Source organism: Oncorhynchus gorbuscha, linkage group LG09 (assembly GCF_021184085.1).
Source record: "Oncorhynchus gorbuscha isolate QuinsamMale2020 ecotype Even-year linkage group LG09, OgorEven_v1.0, whole genome shotgun sequence".
Lineage (NCBI taxonomy): Eukaryota > Metazoa > Chordata > Actinopteri > Salmoniformes > Salmonidae > Oncorhynchus > Oncorhynchus gorbuscha.
In genome coordinates this window covers 59,209,139-59,229,834 of record NC_060181.1, presented here as the reverse complement: position 1 = coordinate 59,229,834, position 20,696 = coordinate 59,209,139, and the positions used below count along the sequence as shown (strand labels likewise).

Here is a 20,696-nt window from a genome sequence, read left to right as displayed (position 1 = left end):
TTTGTATACTGCAAATTCACCGCAAGAATTACGAACATATTTAGTATTTGACAAAAAACAAATAATTTCAAACCTTGATTACATTGGGATACAATTCACATATGCCTCTCTATTTATGCTTGGGAATACTTTGGAACAGATTTCCTAAATTTAAATCACTTTTGGGTTGATTTTCGGGTGATTTTACAGTCTTTTATGTCCAACAACGAAAATTATAAACAAAAAATATATACTTTAGGGGCCAAATAAAATAACCCGCGTGCTGAATTTGGATCGCGGGCTGCCTATTGGGGAACCCCGGTGGACAGTGTTGCCAATAGTTACACACTGTAGGTAAGTAATAATATCAGAAGCTAATAATAGTCCTTATTAAAGCTACAGACGACTCCTATTACTGATCATACCAGGAAAATGAGAGAATACTTACGCCATGACAATAACACAGAAATCCAACCAGTTCCATGGGTCTCGGAGAAAGGTAAACTTCCCGACACAGAAGCCCCTTGCCAGAATTTTTATAAGAGATTCAAATGTATAGATTCCAGTGAATGTGTACCTGTTGGAAACAAAGAGGACTGTTTAGTCTACATAGATTACTGTGTGTGTATTGTGGAAGAGTGTCGATTTCGGGGTAAGACGATGACTTACTCGACATTCTTTGTCCAGTCTGGGGGCTGACTCAGGGTCATAAACGCACAGTTGGTAAGGATAGTCAACATGATTACCATGCTGAACAATGTGGAGGCAGTTGTCAAGGAAACGGAACTGTCCAGACCTATTGATTCAATATTCATTACACATATCATGCAATACAACACTTGACTCTGGCATAAAACGTACACCTCTCACAACTAGGAGATAATGCCCGAGAAGCCTGTGTTTGGAGGATATATTGTGCCACCGCCTTCGAGGGCCTTATCACTTTTATACAACGGGTTACCAACATATTCAAATAATGATTGACATATTTTTGTTGAACATTTCATTTTGATGCATTTTCAGTCTTTTTGTTCACTATCTATGGAAGCTACCCAGTCGGTCAGTCTTTTTGTTCTGTATCTAGAGACGCGACCCAGTTGTTCAGTCATTCGTTCGAAATGTGCTATTACAAATACTGGCTGGCAACGTTCTTATCCCTTGCACAAAAAGTGCAGCCAGAATAACAGCAAAGTAGCTGCATTTGCGCTTGTTTAAGCTGTTGTCTGGATACATTTATTTGGATACATCCATAACAATGAGCTAATGAGGCACGATTTCGCCTGGCATAGAAAATGGGCTCACTCGTCAGGACACTGTTGTTCAGAGGAGCTAGGTCAGCTAGCCAACAACACAGCTAACACAATCACTTCAAACTGAAGCTGGAAAGGCAGCAAATTAGCTGCACTTCGTTTTGTTTTACCTGTTTTCTATTGATATTTCTTTGACATGTTCATTACTATGGGACAGCTAGAGATCTAATTTGCATATTGAAACAATGTTACAAATGTTGGAGAGACAGCCAGCAAGATTTATACAAATCTCCGTTGTTGAAAATGAAATGTTAGTCTAAAAGAAATGTGAGAAATGTGATAATGTCTAGATGCTTTTTATAGTGGAGAACAAGTTTATAAATTGCTTGGCTGGGCTGATGGGACAGTGAATTGCGCAGTTAACAGGCATTTTAATGTCATAGATTTAGCCGGTGGTAAGTTGTGGAATAGACACTGGCTGGAATGTGGTTTCAACCAATCAGCATTCAGGATTAGACCCACGCGTTGTATAAAGTGACAGCCATGGTATATAAGACCATATAACACGGGTATATTTTTACTGCTCTAATTACGTTGGTAACCAGTTTATCATAGCAATAAGGCAGTTCGGGAGTTTGTGGTATATGGCCAATATACCACGGCTAAGGGCTGTGTCCAGGCACTCCACTTTGCGTTGTGTATAAGAACAACCCTTAGCCGTGGTATATTGGCCATATACCCCCCGGGCCTTAATGCTTAAATCATTATCTGTACAAACAAGATACAGACATGCGATATAGGACACATATTTATTTGACCGCAAAAACATTAAATGTGGTTAATCCTTTTCTAATCGAAGGATATGAGTGTACCAAAACCTTAATTGATATTCTTCTAAGAGGGTTGAAGGGGTTTAAGACATACAATGCAGGAGTGGCGTTGAAGCGGAAGATGGCCTTCCCTCGGTTCAACACTATAAAGGTCTGTGAGAGAGAGAGAGAGAGAGAGAGAGAGAGAGAGAGAGAGAGAGAGAGAGAGAGAGAGAGAGAGAGAGAGAGAGGGAGAGAGAGAGAGAGAGAGAGAGAGAGAGAGAGAGAGAGAGAGAGAGAGAGAGAGAGAGAGAGAGAGAGATAGTGTCAACACATATTCCTGGTCACTTATGAGTAATGGAAATTATTCACAAAAAGAAGGACAACACAACACCAGCTTCTGTTATTGCTATAACACACATTGTAGAGCACAGTGGTACTCTGTGGTGTTGTGATATGTCTCCCCTGAAATTGTCAGACGGGAGCCCTATCAATCATAGCTTTTCTGTCACCTTGGATACAAAAGTTCTGGATGGATAACAGTGTGCTTCATCACTTTGTCCTACATAATAACTGAACTTGGATCTGACAACAGAGATAGCCTGTGCTACTGCAACTCTGGGTAATCACAGTGCCTGACACATAGAGATATCTCACTGCACAGAATACACATGACAGGATAGACAGTACTAGTTTGCATAAACATAAACTCTCTGCTCAAAATATGACATGGATCCAAATGCTTTCCAATACTGCCTTAACCCTTCACAACTCATCCAAACATCCTCTCCTTGGTTTCAAAGCCCAGCTCTTTGGGATGACCAATCCCACTCACTTTCTGATTGCTGTAGAAGGTGTCCAAGTCCTCCAGTGGTGTAGACACCAATCCTTTGGGAATGTCCCCATATATGAGTGGCAGTGATTTGCCAGCCTCCAGGTCACTGCTGGGCTTAGGCCCGTCGTCGTCATCGTTGTTGGGCTTCGCCTTGGACTTCTTGGCGTTCTCGTCAGCGATCCGCCTCTCGATGGCATCGAGGGACTCACGACAAAACGGGCGGAAGCTGTCTGGTCCTGGCGGTACAAGCTGCTGTTCCATCATTTCATCCTGCACTTTCAGAGTGAACGGCTAGCCTCCTGCATTAGAAAGAGCTGAAGAAACAAGAGGGAGAAACTCCAGTAAGAGGCAAGTGTAGTGGCTGAGCGTCGACTACTGAGGCAATGAGGCAATGATACTGAGCGTCGACTACTGAGGCAATGAAATATTTCTGTTGCAGGAAATGTGCAACCTTTATAAGTGCCTAACACACTGACTTGGACAATATGATTCCATTATAATCTTACACTTACAACCATCCAATATCACACAGGTACCAGTGAGAAAGAAAACAAAAATGCTTTCCATGCCACTCTTTGGCGGCCAAACCATCAATATGAGGTACTTCACAGTCTATTCTTTACACCTACACTTCACTTTTTCTAAAGAAAACAACCGAATGAGTGGAGGGGAGATCTGGCTGTGGACAGATCCCACAGAGGACAAGTAGCTGGTCCTAAAAAGTCTAGAGAGACCTGCCAATACTCTTCACTCCACAGCAACTACCTGGGGAAAACTCAGTCAGATGTGACATTATAATACAGTACATGGGATTAAACGGAGGGATTCCGCATCAGATGCGACTTCTAGTTTAACCCATTACTCTCTGTTCCAGAGCCAATCACACAGACAACAGCTAGGAGGCATGGGCTTAAAGTTTCCACTATAAAATGTCACAGTGTAAAGAGTAGGGACGAGACAGAGGGAGAGGCTGAGTTTCCAAATCGACTCAGAGAGTGGTAACATGATGCACAGGGACACTGCGATGGCGATATCAAGCATCCCTTTACTACTGCTTCTTCTGCATCTGTCACATCTGCTTTATCACTTTGTCATTGGCTTTACAGTGCAATAAAACACATTGTTTGTCTTGTCGGATCCAAAAAATCAATCACTAACACACTGGTCAATGCTGGATTGGATTTAACATAAATCACGTCAATATGTCAACATAGTAAAACCAACCAAGGGATTTAGTGAAACTAAAGCAGTTGTTGTAACCTCTGTTTGAGGTGTCTTTGTGCTCTGTCATGGCAAATTATCATATCTCCCCATATTCTTCATGTGAGTGGTGGTGTTGTGGGTTGTGAATATTAATGATTTGAAAAGCAAATAAATACATTAAATACATTATACTAGAAATACCTTTATTGTCACTGCTGTGATGGACTAGTTTGACTCTTTAGCCAGCTGTGCACAAATTGACCCTGAATTTGGAATGAACTCATAAGTGCCTATGATCGCCATTACTACTGTATGCAACTCACACATCTTCTAATCAATTTAATGGCTAGTCGGCGCATATAATTTTCCTTCATTAAATGGAAAAAGTCATCAAGAAATGGCTTTCCAGTAAAAGTTTTTCTGTACAGAATTTGCCAGTTGTAACTGTGTACGAAATTCAGCCACATTAGCTTATTTAAAATTAATTCTATTGTTGGCCTTACTGCATACGACAAATTGACCTCAAAGCCAAAGCCAAACTTTATACTATAGTTACCAAAAGGACAAAAATACATTTTGAAAACATTCAGACTACTCTATTCTATACAGTACATCTTCCAAATGGGATAGGAAATATATATATATTCGCAACAGTTGAATAAAGAGTTTCACAACAGTTTCATTAGGACATAGTCATGGCATGCATATTGCTTGTGGTTACACACCTGAGTGCATGCACTGAAGGAGCAGAGCACATGCACAAGTAGCAGCAGTTATGGAAATAGTGCAATGAACAGCTGACACCTGCTTCCTGAATAATAGAACCAATTATTCAGAATTAAATATTTTATATTGTAAAACAAAATAAAGCATAGATTTCATATTCAAGCCTTGAGGGGTGACAAATCTATCTAATATAGCCAAGATTTTCATTTTCTATGTCCGAAAACAGCGTCTGGGCATAAGATTTGGATGAAGATTTCTACTTCAACAAGTCAGCAGCTGTTGGATGTACCTGCTCATTCCGGACCAGTCCCTAATCCCCGCGACTCAAAACAGAAAGAGACGGTGCAAGAGAGGCAAAAGAGTGGGCTCCCTGATGAGACTACGTCGGTGAGTAAATGAAATGCCTCTACCCTCTGTTCTATAGGTGAACGTACAATCACTATCCTATCAACGGGAGACTGTTGAGAAGCCTTTTTGTCCTAGACTTGGCACTTCGGTACCGCTTGCCATGCGGTAGTAGAGAGAACAGTCTATGACTGGGGTGGCTGGGTTCTTTGACAATTTTTAGGGCCTTCCTCTGACACCGCCTGGTGTAGAGATGCTGGATGGCAGGCAGCTTAGCCCCAGTGATGTACTGGGCTGTACGCACCTCTGAAGTGGATTGCGGTCGGAGGCCGAGCAATTGCCCTACCAGGAGTGATGCAACCACTCAGGATGCTCTCGATGTTGCAGCTGTAGAACCTTTTGAGGATCTCAGGACCCATGCCAAATCCTTTAAGTTTCCTGGGGGGGAATAGGCTTTGTCGTGCCCTCTTCACGACTGTCTTGGTGTGTTTGGACCAATCATATTTGTTGGTGATGTGGACACCAAGGAATTTGAAGCTCTCAACCTGCTCCACTATAGCCCCGTCGATGAGAATGGGGACGTGCTCGGTGCTCCTTTTCCTGTAGTCCACAATCATCTCCTTAGTCTTGGTTACGTTGAGGGATAGGTTGTTATTCTGGCACCACCCGGCCAGGTCTCTGACCTCCTCCCTATAGGCTGTCTCGTCTTTGTCGGTGATCAGGCCTACCACTGTTGTGTCGTCAGCAAACTTAATGATGGTGTTGGAGTCGTGCCTGGCCATGCAGTCGTGGTTGAACAGGGAGTACAGGAGGGGACTGAGCACGCACCCCTGGGGAGCTCCAGTGTTGAGGATCAGCGTGGCAGATGTGTTGTTACCTACCCTCACCACCTGGGGGCGGCCTGTCAGGAAGTCCAGGATCCAGTTGCAGAGGGAGGTGTTTAGTCCCTGGTTCCTTAGCTTGGTGATGAGCTTTGAGGGTACTATGGTGTTGAACGCTGAGCTGTGATCAATGAACAGCATTCTCACATAGGTGTTCCTTTTGTCCAGGTGGGAAAGGCCAGTGTGGAGTGCAATAGAGATTGCATCATCTATGGATCTGTTTGGACGGTATGCAAATTGGAGTGGGTCTAGTTTCTGGGATAATGGTGTTGATGTGAGCCATTACCAGCCTTTCAAAGCACTTCATGGCTACGGACGTGAGTGCTACGGGTCTGTAGTCATTTAGGCAGGTTGCCTTTGTGTTCTTGGGCACAGGGACTATGGTGGTCTGCTTGAAGCATGTCGGTATTACAGACTCAATCAGAGACATGAAAATGTCAGTGAAGACACCTGCCAGTTGGTCAGCACATGCCCAGAGCACACATCCTGGTAATCCGTCTGGCCCCGCAGCCTTGTGTATGTTGACCTGTTTAACTTTTCTAGGGTAGGGGGCAGCATTCGGGAATTTTGGATGAAAAGCATGCCCAAATTAAACGGCTTGCTACTCGGGCCCAGAAGATATGATATGCATATGACTGGATAGAAAACATAGATTTGAAAAGAAAACACTCTAAAGTTTCCAAAAGTGTTAAAATAGTGTCTGTGAGTATAACAGAACTGATTTGGCAGGCGAAAACCTGATAACCATCCATTCAGGAAGTCGTTTTTTTTTCTTGAGCTGCACAGTGACCTGAGCCTTTTTCTATTCAATGCCATTACAGTATCCGTTGACTTAGGACTCAAATTGCAGTTCCTATGCCTTCCACTGGATGTCAACAGTCTTTAGAAATTGTTTCAGGCTTGTATTCTGATAAATGAGGGAGTAATACCAGTCTGAATGAGTGGACCCTACCGTGTCACAGAGCTTTTTCATGGGCAATCCCGAGAGAGTGCCTTTCTTGTTTACCTTTTATATTGACGACGTTATTGTCCGGTTGCATATTATAGATAATTTAGGCTAAAAACAACCTGAGGATTGAATATAAATATAATTTGACATGTTTCTATGAACTTTACGGATGCAATTTTGATTTTTTTTGTCTGCCTGTTTTGACTGCGTTTGAGCCTGTGGATTACTGAAGAAAACGTGTGAACAAAACTGAGGTTTTTGGATATAAAGACACTTTATCGAACAAAATGAACATTTATTGAGTAAATGAATGTCTTCTGAGTGCCACCATATGAAGATCATCAAAGGTAAGGGATTAATTTCATCTCTATTTCTTTTTTGTGTAACTCTTCTACATGGCTGGTTACTGTTTGTAATGATTTGTCTGCTGGGCTATGTTCTCAAATAATCGTAACGTATGCTTTCGCCACAAAACATTTTTTAAATCTGACACCGTGATTGGATTCACAAGACGTTCATCTTTAAACCTATGTAAAATATGTTTTGTCTTCTGAATTTTTATAATGAGTATTTCTGTATTTGAATTTGGCGCTCTGCAACCTCATTGGATGTTGGCCAGGTCACTGGGCAGCTCACGGCTGTGCTTCCCTTTGTAGTCTGTAATAGTTTGTAAGCCCTGACACATCCGGCGAGCATCGGAGCCGTTGTAGTATGATTCAATCTTAGCGCTGTATTGACGCTTTGCCTGTTTGATGGTTCGTCGGAGGGCATAGCGGGATTTCTTGTAAGCTTCTGGGTTAAAGTCCCGCACCATGAAAGCGGCATCTCTACCCTTTTGCTGAGTGCGAATGTTGCCTGTAATCCATGGCTTCTGGTTGGGGTATGTACGTACAGTCACTGTGGGGACGACGTCCTCAATGCACTTATTGATAAAGCCAGTGACTGATGTGGTGTATTCCTCAATGTCATCGGAAGAATCCCAGAACACATTCCAGTCTGTGATAGCAAAGCAGTCCTCTAGTTTAGCATCTGCTTCATCTGACCATTTTTTTATGGACCAAGTCACTGGTGCTTCCTGCTTTAATTTTTGCTTGTAAGCAGGAATCAGGAGGATAGAGTTGTGATCGGATTTACCAAATGGTGGGCGAGGGAGAGCTTTGTACGCGTCTCTGTGTGTGGAGTACAGGTGATCTAGAATGTTTTTCCCTCTGGTTGCACATTTAACATGTTGATAGAGATTTGGTAGAACTGGTTTAAGTTTCCCTGCATAGGAGTGCCGCCTCTGGGTGAGTGATTTCCTGTTTGCTGACTGAGTGCGGTCTTAGTGCCAGTATCTGTCTATAGTGGTAAATAAACAGCCACGAAAAGTATAGCTGAGAACTCTCTAGGCAAGTAGTGTGGCCTGCAATTTATCACAATATACTCTACTTCAGGCAAACAAAATCTAGAGACTTCCTTAGGTTTCGTGCACCAGCTGTTTACAAATATGCACAGATCGCCCCCACTCGTCTTACCGGAGTGTGCTGTTCTATCCTGCCGTGTCAGTGTGTATCCCGCTAGCTGAATATCCATGTCGTCATTCAGTCACGATTCCGTGAAGCATAGGATATTGCAATTTTTGATGTCCCGTTGGTAGGATATTCGTGATCTTATATCCTACCAACGGGACATGATTGCACGTTGGCGATTAATATTGACGGTAACGGCAGCTTTCCTAGTTGTCTTCTGCGGGTCCGGACGAGGCATCTGGCTCTTCTTCCTCTGAGTCGCTTCCTTTTGCGAATAATTGGGATGTCTGCTCTGTGGGATGTTTGGAGAATATCGTGTGAGTCCTGCTTGTTGTTGATGTTGTTGAAGAAATCTTTGTCTAATCCGAGGTGAGTGATCGCTGTCCTGATATCCAGAAGCTCTTTTCTTCCGTAAGATACGGTTGCAGAAACATTATGTACAAAATAATTGACAAATATCGCGAAAAACCCCCACATAATAGCACAATTGGTTAGGAGACCGTAAAATGGCAGCCATCTCCTCCGGCACCATTTTGCTAAACTACAGGACCGTTTCACTGGAATATGTTCCGGGATTCATCCGATAACATTGAGGAGTTTACCACATCAATAAACAGCTTCATTAATAAGTGCATCAAAGCGACGTCCCCACAGTGTCCGTACATACATATCCCAACCAGAAGCCATGGATTATAGGCAACATCCGCACTGAGCTAAAGTCTAGAGCTGCTGCTTTCAAGGAGAGGGAAACTAATCCCAAAGCTTATCATAAATTCCGCTATTACCTCCGACGTGCCATCAAACAGTCAAAACATCAATTACTGGACTAAGATCAAATCCTACTAAGTCAGACACTCGTCAGATGTGGCAGCTCTATTACTGATTACAAAGGGAAACCAGCCGTGAGCTGCACAGTGACCTGAGCCTATTTGATGAGCCAAATTCCTTCTATGCGCTCTTTCGAGAAAAGCAACACTGAACCATGCATGACTGTGTGATTTCGCTCTTCAGGTTAATATTCACAAGGCCGCAGGCCAGAGGGATTACCAGGAGGTGTAATCAGAGCATTCGCTGACCAGCTGGCAAGTGTCTATACTAATATTTTCAACCTCCACCTGACCCAGTCTGTAATACGTAAAATGTTCAATCAGACCACCATAGTCCCTGTGCCCAAGAACGCCAAGATAACCTTTCTAAATATCCTTCCTGTTTGGCCCTGTCCGGGGGTGTCCTCGGATGGGGCCACAGTGTCTCCTGTCCCCTCCTGTCTCAGCCTCCAGCATTTATGCTGCAGTAGTTTGTGTCGGGGGGCTAGGGTCAGTTTGTTATATCTGGAGTACTTCTCCTGTCCTATTCGGTGTCCTGTGTGAATCTAAGTGTGCGTTCTCTAATTCTCTCCTTTTTTCTTTCTCTCTCTCGGAGGACCTGAGCCCTAGGACCATGCCCCAGGACTACCTGACATGATGACTCCTTGCTGTCCCCAGTCCACCTGGCCATGCTGCTGCTCCAGTTTCAACTGACCTGAGCCCTAGGACCATGCCCCAGGACTACCTGACATGATGACTCCTTGCTGTCCCCAGTCCACCTGGCCATGCTGCTGCTCCAGTTTCAACTGTTCTGCCTTACTATTATTCGACCATGCTGGTAATTTATGAACATTTGAACATCTTGGCCATGTTCTGTTATAATCTCCACCCGGCACAGCCAGAAGAGGACGGGCCACCCCACATATGCTCTCTCTAATTCTCTCTTTCTTTCTCTCTCTCGGAGGACCTGAGCCCTAGGACCGTGCCCCAGGACTACCTGACATGATGACTCCTTGCTGTCCCCGGTCCACCTGACTGTGCTGCTGCTCGAGTTTCAACTGTTCTGCCTTGTTATTATTCGACCATGCTGGTCATTTATGAACATTTGAACATCTTGGCCATGTTCTGTTATAATCTCCACCCGGCACAGCCAGAAGAGGACTGGCCACCCCACATAGCCTGGTTCCTCTCTAGGTTTCTTCCTGGGTTTTGGACTTTCTAGGGAGTTTTTCCTAGCCACCGTGCTTCTACACCTGCATTGCTTGCTGTTTGGGGTTTTAGGCTGGGTTTCTGTACAGCACTTTGAGATATCAGCTGATGTACGAAGGGCTATATAAATACATTTGATTTGATTTTGATTTTAAATGACTATTGCCCTGTTGCCATGAAATGCTTTGAAAGTCTGGTCATGGCTCACATCAACACAATCTTCTCAGACACCCTGGACACACTCCAATTCGCACAGCACCCCAACACATCCACAGATGACGCAATCTCTATTGCACTCCACACTGCCCTCTCCAATATGGACAAGAGGAGCATTTGCATGAGAATGCTGTTCATTGACAATAGCTCAGTGTTCAACAGTATAGTGCCCTCCAAGCTCATCACTAAGCTCAGGACCCTATGACTGAACACCTCCCTCTGAAACTGGATCCTGGACTTCCTGATGAGCCACCCCCAGGTGGAGGGTAGGCGACAACACATCCACCATGCTGACCCTCAGCACAGGGGCCCCTCAGAGGTGCGTGTTTAGTTCCCTATAGGGAGGAGGTCAGTAACCTGGCTGTGTGGTGCCAGGACAATAACCTCTCCCTTAACCCCGGAAAGACAAAGGAGCTGATCATGGACTACAGGAAACAGCGGAAGGCCGAGCACGGCCCAATTCACATTGATGGGGCTGTGGTGGAGCGGGTCGAGAGCTTCAAGTTCCTTGGTGTCCACATCACTAAGGAATGATGTGAAGAGGGCACAACAATGCCTCTTTCCCCTAAGGAGGCTGAAAAGATTAGGAAATGAATCATCAAACAGTGCTACAGATGCACCATTTGGAGCATCTTCACTGTCTGCATCATCGCTTGGTATGGCAACTGCTTGGCATCTGACCACAAGTGTATTAAAGCCAGTTCGATTTTTAATTTAGAATCCTCTAAGTTTATCTAGATCTAAAAGGAAATGTTATTGCTCTGCCAGTATTTGATGTTTCCTTTCATGTGTCCTACCAATTATTATTGGATTATTCACCATGGCAACCAATTGTTAGTATACAAATGGAACTGAGAGTTGGCTTTGGTGGTGATCAGAACATTCATATTTTTGCAGGAATATTTATCAGTTTTTGACCAAATGTAAGTCAGAACAAATACTTATTTCATTTTTATAATATTCCTGTTTTGCTATTGTTCAATGTAAATAAAATAAATGTGTATGTAGAGATGTAACTTTCTTCACCAGTTGTCTTACCATTTTGTACAGTTATGCGATTAATTTGAATGTTAATTATCCTAAGAGGAATTATGGTGTGTTATTTTTCTCTTGTTGTAAATGGTGTATGGAGATTGCTGACATTAATGTTTATTGGATTTACATTGTAGTAATTTTCTCTTTCTTTTATCCAGTTTCCCTCTGTACACAGACCACATGAATACTCTGTTTCATGATTACTCTTAGACTGGGCTTCTGTGTCTGTCATCACTCTTTGACCAGAGTGCAGACCGGTATCTCTTTACTCCCAGTGGCCTATCCACACATTAGAGACTACCAAACTCTGTTTCAACAGGGCATTACAGAGGGTAGTGCATAAGGCCCAGTACAAAACTGGGGCTGAGCTCCCTGCCATCCAGGACCTCTATACCAGGGGATGTCAGAGGAAGCCCCTAAAAATTGCCACCCAAGTCATAGACTGTTCTCTCTGCTACCGCACAGTAAGTGGTACGGATGCACCAAGTCTGGAACCAACAGGACCCTGAAAAGTGTCTAGCCCAAAGCCATAAGACTGCTAAATAGTTAGTCCGGGTAGCTATTGGTTAACTATTTAACTATCTGCATTGACCCTTTTTGCATTAACTCGTTTGACATTACATACACATCTGCTACTGTTTATTATCTATCCTGTTGCCTGTACATATCTATCTCAATTACCTTGTACAACTGCACATCAACTCGGTACTGGTACTGCTTGTATATACAGTAGCCACATTATCGTTACTCATTGTGTATTTATTCCTAGTGTTATTATTTTTCTTTTCTTCATCTTTTTTTTCTCTGCATTGTTGGGAAGGGCCCATAAGTAAGCATTTCAGTTAGTCTACATCAGTTGTTTACGAAGCGTTTGACAAATACAATTTGATTTGATTTCAGATCATCAAAAATGTTAACAATGCCATTGTATTTAGGTTAAAGGTGAAAAGTTGAAAAAATAAAAACTTTCCAAAAATTCCTTTACGTTGATGACTTTTTGCAAATCCTATCAGTTTTCCACATTGATTCAAAATCATTACATTGAATTGTTTTGTTGAAATGACATGGAAACAATTCTGATTCAACCAGTTTGTGCTCAGTAGGTACCTTGCTCTACAATCAAAAACATAGATATAATGGTACAGTAAATGTAAATATCTGTATAATATATATATATATATATATATATATATATATATATATATATATATATATATATATATATATATATAATGATATTCTATCTTTTATTGGTGTACCACATTTCAACAGGTATAGTGAGAATGCGTCATGATGAAAAAAATACTTCCTTTAAGCTTTATCAAAACTTAATCAAGGCAATTCCCAGTTTCCAATGATATACGATGAGACACCAGGTTGGAATCCTCGTACCAAGTCTCTCCATTGGACCTATTACAAGCTTTTTTGTTTTTATTTTGAGCATGTGACAAATACGATTCAATTTGATTTATCTATAGCACACAAGTGTTACTCACTAATGACAACTGGAGATATTAGCTGCTGTTGAGATGATTCAAATATATTTTTTTCATCTGGAAGCTGGTGACATGTCATCATGACTTTGAGGTGGCCAGCTGCACAAAACTGGCAAGTCGTTCAACCTGGACTCAGGGGTAGACGAAACATAGTACATTTAAATCAGGGACATTCCAATTAGTATGATATGTAAGTTATAAATTGTTACGAATTTGCAAAATGTATGAAATTTATTTTTGTTGTGGATAATGTTAGCTAGGTTGCTAACATTAGAGTTGTGGGTTAGGGTTAGGGTTTAACTTAAGGTTAGCAGTTAATGCTGATGTTAAGGTTAGCAGTTAATGCTGATGTTAGATAGGTGGCTAAGGTTAGCCAGGCTGGGGGTTAGGGTAAAAGGTGGTAAAGGTTAAGGTTAGGGGAAGGGTTAGCTAATATGCTAAGTAGTTGCAAAGTAGCTAAAAAGTAGTAAGTAGCTGCAAAGTTGCTAATTATCTAAAATGCTAAAGTTGTCTGTGATGAGAATCGAAAATGCAACCTTTGGGTTGCTAGATATTAGCTAAGTGGCTTGGTGGCAAATGCTGATGTTAGATAGGTGGCTAAGGTTAGCCAGGCTGGGAGTTAGGGTAAAAGGTAGTAAAGGTTAAGGTTAGGAGTTAGGTTAAATGGTTAAGGTTAGGGTTAGGGGAAGGGTTAACTAACATGCTAAGTAGTTGCAAAGTAGCTAAAAAGGATTAAGTAGTTGCAAAGTTGCTAACATGCTAAAATGCTAAAGTTGTCCATCGTGAGATACGAACATTCAACATTTGGGTTGCTAGACGTAAGCTAGGTGGCTAGGTGGCTAATAATAACATTAACAGGGTGGATAACATTAGCTAGGCTAGGGTTATGGTTAAAGGTTTAAGGTTGGGGTTAATGGAAGGGTTAGCTAACATGCTAAGTATTTGCTAATTTGCTAATATGCTAAAGTTGTCAATGATGAGAATCAAACACGCAACTTTTGGGTTACAAGACGTATGTGGTATACTTTAGTTTATGCCTTAAGTAACCTTCTTTCTTATGTAACTATACCAAACATAACATATTGTATTAATTTCAGTGTCCCGGATTTACATTTACTATATTACGTCCAGTCTATGAGACCAGGCTGAGTCATTTGTCTCCTCTATCATTACTGACCCCAAATGACAGCACATTTATTTTCTCTGTCTTTCACCATGCATAGCCCTGTCCTGTTCATAACAAAACCTGACCAGGGGCTTGACCTCAGTGGCTGACAACCCCAGCCTTCCCCTTCCATGTTTCACTAATTCTAACAGGCTCCCCGCTTTCACATGGACCCACATTAAGTTGGGTCGAGTGGTCTCAAATTGAAATTAGTCTCAATGTAGTGAAGCTTTTTAGTCTTCTCAGGCAAAATGAAAAAGTCTGTGCGAAAAGTAGGCTATCTCTATTGAATTTATATGCAATGCATTCAGAAAGAATTTAGACCCCTTGACCTTTTCCACATTTTTTTATGTTACAGCCTTATTAAATAAATAAATAAAATTGTTTTTTTCCCTCATCAATCATCAACACACAATACCCCATAATGACACAGCAAAAACAGATTTGTAGAAATTTTAACAAATGTATAAAAATTAAAAACTGAAATATTACATTTACATAAGTATTCAGACCATTTACTCATTACTTTGTTGAAGCACCTCTGGTAGCGATTACAGCCTCGATTCTTCTTGGGTATGACGCTACAAGCTTGGCACTCCTGTATTTGTGGAGTTTATCCCATTCTTCTCTTCAGATCCTCTCAAGCTCTGCCAGGTTGAATAGGGAATGTCGCTGCACAGCTATTTCAGGTCTCTCCAGAGATGTTCAGAGACGATCGGGTTCAAGTCCGGGCTCTAGCTGGGCCACTCAAGGACATTCAGCCACGCCTGCGTTGTCTTAGCTGTGTGCTTAGGGTCGTTGTCCTGTTGGAAGGTGAACCTTCGCCCCAGTCTGAGATTCTGAGCACTCTAGAGCAGGTTTTCATCAAGGATCTATCTGCACTTTGCACCGTTCATCTTCCCTCGATCCTGACTTTTCTCCTAGTCCCTGCTGCTGAAAAACATCCCCACAGCATGATGCTGCCACCACCATGCTTCACTGTAGAGATGGTGCCAGATTTCTTCCAGATGTGATGCTTGGCATTCAGGCCAAAGAGTTCAATCTTGGTTTCATCAGACCAGAGAATCTTGTTTCTCATGGTCTGAGAGTCCTTTAGGTGTCTTTTGGCAAACTCATAGCAGTCTGTTATGTGCCTTTTACTGAGGGGTGGCTTCCGTCTGGCCACACTACCATAAAGGCCTGATTGGTGGAGTGCTGCAGAGATTGTTGTCCTTTTGGAAGGTTCTCCCCTCTCCACAAGGAACTCTGGAGCTCTGTCAGTGACCATTGGGTTCTTGTTCACCTCCATGACCAAGGCCCTTCTCCCCTGATTGCTCAGTTTGGCAGGGCTGCCAGCTCTATGAAGAGTTTTACTGGTTCCAAACTTCTTCCATTTAAGAAGGATAGAGGCCACTGTGTTCTTGAGGACTTTCAATGCTGAAGATCTATGCCTCGACACAATCCTGTCTTGGAGCTCTACGGACAATTCCTTCGACCTCATGGCTTGGTTTTTGCTCTGACATGCATTGTCAACTGTGGGACCTTATATAGACAGATGTGTGCCTTTCCATATCATGTAAAATAAATTGAATTCACCACAGGTGGACCAATCAAGTTGTAGAAACATCTCAAGGATGATCAATGGAAACAGGATGCACCTGAGCTCTATTTCAGAGTCTCATAGCAAAGGGTCTGAATACTTATGTTAATAAGGTATTTCTATTTGTATTTGTAAATCATTTGCAAACATTTCTAAAAAACAGTTTTTGTTTTGTCATTATGGGGTAATGTGTGTAGATTGATGAGGGGGAAAAATGATTGCATCAATTTTAGAATAAGGCTGTAAAGTAACAAAATGTGGAAAAAGTCAAGGTCTGAATACTTTCTCAAACGCACTGTAATTGCCAGCAGACGTTTTATCAGCTTCTTATTTGTGCGAAAGAATTTTGGCATTTAAGTGCCATGTTGCCTATTATAGCCTACCAAAAACCGCATTTAATTTTTTTATTTTATTTAACAACAAATCAATACATAAAGCACATGAGGGAACACAAGCATACATAGATTACAAACAATGGACAATCGAGCTAGGGGGTACAATATCACATTACAATTACACAAGGACCTACCAAAAATCGCATTGAAAGTCCAACCCTACTGGGCACAGACGTCAATGCAACGTCTATTCCACGTTGGTTCAACGTAATTGTATTGAAATTATGTGGAAAAACGTTGAACCAGTGTGTGCCCAGTTGGACGTGAGTTTAGTCTGTTATTAAAATAAACACAAGTCACTTTGTCAACAAAGCAACGACTAGGCTACTTTCTTTCGTGGATGGGAGCTGTTGATTGAGGGATTTGAGCGGGTTATTTTCGCGCATGTGCTGCTGTCTATGGTGCTGCAAGTTTAACCGCACTAGGCTAAGTGCAGAAATGCCGGTAGGTCTAGCAAAAATGCCTGATATCCCTTTCACAGTGGCTGCTGGTTGTGTGCATGTCAACGATTTATTCTCCATTATTTCTCAAGAGATATGCCCAAAAAAGGAGAGATTCAAAAGTGATGGCATTACCCACATAAGAGTCTAGAATGATGTAACGATTAAAATCATACTCGTTTTAGGGCGCATATCCCTTTTTGTATATTATGTCACATGTCATGACTAAATATGCGTGTTGATTTAGTTTACTCATGCACGCAAACACATGATACGATTATGGAAAGTTGAGATAGGAATTTCAATTAACAATAGCACTAGGAATTGCTGTTTTTTTTCCTATACTTCAACAAAATGGTACAAAATCAATGTTCTAAGCTGTCAACAGCAAGCAAAAGCAAGTTACTGAGGTGAAAGACATACCCTAAAGATATGCTATCTGGCCAACCAGTCAAACAACAGATGAGAATATATAAAGGACCATTATCATATTCAAACCATTATCAGCAGCCTATGAGCAACACATGCATGACATCTGATTGACTGTTACCATAACCGGTTAAATCAAAGTTGAAATGCAGCCTGACACAGTGCTTCTTGTATGGTAGGCTATGTACTATCTCTCATCCAGAAGGTGCTCCCTGGTAGGCTGCGGAGGGAAGGTAAATATCGCCTAAATAAGTGGACACAACAACAGAAAATGAAATAGGGTGCGTGTTACACATCCGAAAATGAACGCCTAGATTTCGGCTAATCTCACATTTGTTTATCTGGCCGCATGAGATGTTACATGAGGGAATCAAACATGTTATTTTATCAATGGCATATTTTCAATACGAAGGGTCAGCTGCTATATCGCTATAATTGAGGCTTTAGTTATTTCCATAGAGAAGGCTCCAACGCCTTTCTCATAGCAACATCTCAGCCCTACCCAGCTAGTCTGGTAGAGCCAACACCCTCAACCCACCCTTCCCATTCACACACACGACAGTACTATAGCCAAGCGCCCACAAACACTGCTTGCATCCCTCCTCAATTTTTAAGAAAAAATTGGCTACTTTGTCGAGTGATTGGGGACGTATGATACATTTAGGTCGTCGGCGAAACTATACACAATGCAGGGCCTATACATGATGATGAGTTCGAACAGACTGATTATGATTTATAGCCTACAAATATATGTATATTGATGTGTTATGACAGGCCTATGTCGCAGATTAATAAATAAAAACTGGGAAAAAGTCGAAATAATTTATTGACTGATATGTGTTCAGTTCTCATAGTCTTTCTTCGGCAATAATCATATTACGGCCTATCTAGTCCCAGGGGCCGGAGTGTCGGCTACAGTCGGTTATCGTTGTCTGGCTGTTCCATCGTTTGTAGCCTTTTTGCCACTGCTGATATGAATCTAACAGGTTGGAATACCAGGAAGTGACACCTTCTCTAGGTGGGTCAGCTGGAACAATCTGTTTTATAAACCTGATACAGAAACAGCAGCAGAGGGGACAATATTATGATCACAGGGATCGACAACATTCGATTGATATCCGCTCTGACAAGGTTCAATTAGGCTACAGTAGGGAACAAGTATAATTTGTGGTGAACTATATTTTCTCTGGGAGATCAAAAATGCCGAAAGAACAATGTTGTCAGAGGCTATACTTCACGCCTGATCCAGTGTTTGATCCATTGACATAAGAATGAGGTTTGATCCCAAAGCTGTCATAACTAGCAGGATCATAGTATTATCTTCTAAAGAGCTTATTTTACCCAACAAGACAAATTCCCTTTAAAACCTGCGCCACAGTTATTATTTTCTTTTTAAATGAATAAAATATATGTAAACTCTGGTAATACCCTGACAAAATGACAAGATGACTATAATAAAGATGACCCTAAACTCAATTATTTAAGTAGATATACCAAGGTCTATCAAAATGATTTGAATAGGACATATATAGGTTAGGCCTACGCATCATGGAAAATTCAGTTACCAATAATTGATCTTTATTGTTTAAGGACCTTCCAGGCATCTTCTTTCCCTCTATTTTTCCATCAGCTTTGAAAAAACGGGACAGCTCCCTCTCCCGTTTTCTACTGAGACATTAAATGACTGTAGAAATAAATACTTTTTTGGAGAATTATCTAAATTACGCAGACAAAATTTCCCACCTTTGGGCAGCCCCATGGCATCCATTCCCATCCCGGCACCCACCATTAGTTTGTCATCAAAGAAGGTTGAAGAATCCGCCAATAATCGCCAGGCACGCCTTGATGTTGCTTTCTCCCGAGTAAAAAAAGGTGATTCGAGGACACATGTGGATACTTGATTAAGTCAAAAGGTTTTCCTCTCTATAATGTAGTATTTCCCAGAGATGGACCCCCCAAAAAAATCACACAGGAGAGCGTTATGAAATTGCTGCCAGCACTGTCGCCTTGTTCAGAGCATTCTGTTGCGCTTCCGGTTGTTGCCGGGTACAAATAACTGCAGAGATGCAGGGTTGTGTGCGTGATCAGAAATCATGTCTGCTGTGGTCGTGGATGTCGGGAAGAGATAATAGAGAGGCAACCTACAGTTTGGTATCACTGAACTGGAGGTTACATGTACCTGTAACATAACCTTAAAAAACATAATAAAACTGTCAGATCATCATCTAGTGGTGGGTGAAGTAGGGGAGGTTTTTTCTCATTATGATACGACTAAAGGCTTCGCTACACACTGTCACTACCATGTGTGCGTTGTCACTACCGTGTGTGAATCCATTTAGTTTTTCTACCCTTTAGTAGGCTACTCTTGTTGTCACCATTTTGTATAGCCTAATCTAAGAAAACATAAAATACCAACTTTGATGCATCTATTACTCTTTTATTAGATGTTTGTTAAGAGACTGATAAATAAGAAGGCACGTATAAAAAAAGTGTGAATATTGCCAGCTGTCATTCTACCTCTAAAATACACCCAGATCTCCCAGGTTTTCTGAGGGCACCTAGGGGCTGCAGGCAGCACTGTTCAGGGATCCAACGGAATGAAATGCTGTTTTGTGTCATTCGTCCAATTACTGACGTGCAGCAACCATCAACTCTGTATATTCAGAGAAAACAGTGTTATTGAACGTCTTGATAGTTTCCCATTCAACATCAGAGAATCGGTTAAGTCTGATTGGAGATGTGTGAGTGAAATAGTTGATGAAGGAAGCACCTATAGATTGATGTTGCCAATTGGGTAAAATGTGTTGGTTAAACTCTAATTTGGGTAAATTACACTAACAGTACTTTTTAATTATATTCAATTATATTAATTACATCATGAATCTCTAAAGGTTTTGTTTTCTGGGTAAGTTCCTTTCGTTGCCAAAGGGGCCCACACTGCTGTATGACTAACAAACCACTCTGTGACATTTACAGACTTCCCTGTTAAATGTTTTTCCCAGGATACTTTTTTTCCCATTCAGAGGACATTGCTGGGTTCATGTGGCTATAGCACGTTTGGCCAGTGTGTGAGTTTCCACCATGACCCACTTCTCTGAATCATCAGCAACTACACTGACACGTTCAGTCATTTCTAGGACATCAATGCTCAGAGACAGGGACTCTGATGGGTGGTGCTCTAAAGAGCAAGCATTTGTCTGAGTGCCAGCCAGACAATGTGGCCCAGACTGAGCTAATGCAATCCTGGGTAGGACAGCATGCATTATGGGAAAGCAAGAGTGTGATCTGCTTTAAATGTTCCAAATAAGTTAATAACTGATTGAGACTTTAATGTTTTTCTGTACCAACATTGGATGGTGGTGTCATGTTATACACTCTTATAAATTGAAGAACAGCTCATCTCACATACCGTAGTGAAGCCTAACAACACATTGTACTACT

At 41.8% G+C, this 20,696-nt stretch overlaps 2 protein-coding genes across 2 annotated transcripts in view; both read right to left on the bottom strand.

Moving 5' to 3' along the window:
* The window catches only part of LOC124043840 (sodium channel protein type 2 subunit alpha-like), a 36,803-nt gene extending 36,069 nt beyond the window's left edge, over window positions 1-734 (bottom strand). The window contains exons 1-2 of the mRNA XM_046362883.1: window positions 649-734; window positions 428-556 (exon numbers count right to left, since the gene is read on the bottom strand). Of these exons, the coding sequence (XP_046218839.1) occupies window positions 428-556; window positions 649-728 (209 nt within the window). The 5' untranslated portion in view covers window positions 729-734. The remainder of the gene's footprint in view (window positions 1-427; window positions 557-648) is intronic.
* A 1,304-nt stretch (window positions 735-2,038) lies between these two features.
* On the bottom strand, window positions 2,039-19,259 carry LOC124044408 (sodium channel protein type 1 subunit alpha-like). The gene is made up of 3 exons (XM_046364054.1): window positions 18,999-19,259; window positions 2,874-3,187; window positions 2,039-2,212 (listed from the first exon to the last, which is right to left on the bottom strand). The coding sequence occupies exons 2-3, from the start codon at window positions 3,135-3,137 to the stop codon at window positions 2,039-2,041; spliced, it is 438 nt and encodes a 145-aa protein (XP_046220010.1). The 5' UTR covers window positions 3,138-3,187; window positions 18,999-19,259.
* Between the last annotated feature and the right edge of the window lie 1,437 nt (window positions 19,260-20,696).

Bases quoted from the DNA above. Each gene is read 5' to 3' on its own strand.
- LOC124044408 (XM_046364054.1), bottom strand. From the start codon at position 3,137: ATGATGGAACAGCAGCTTGTACCGCCAGGACCAGACAGCTTCCGCCCG. The intron at 2,213-2,873 runs GTGAGTGGGATT...TCTCTCTCACAG, and splicing joins CCTTCTACAGCAATCAGAAA to ACCTTTATAGTGTTGAACCG.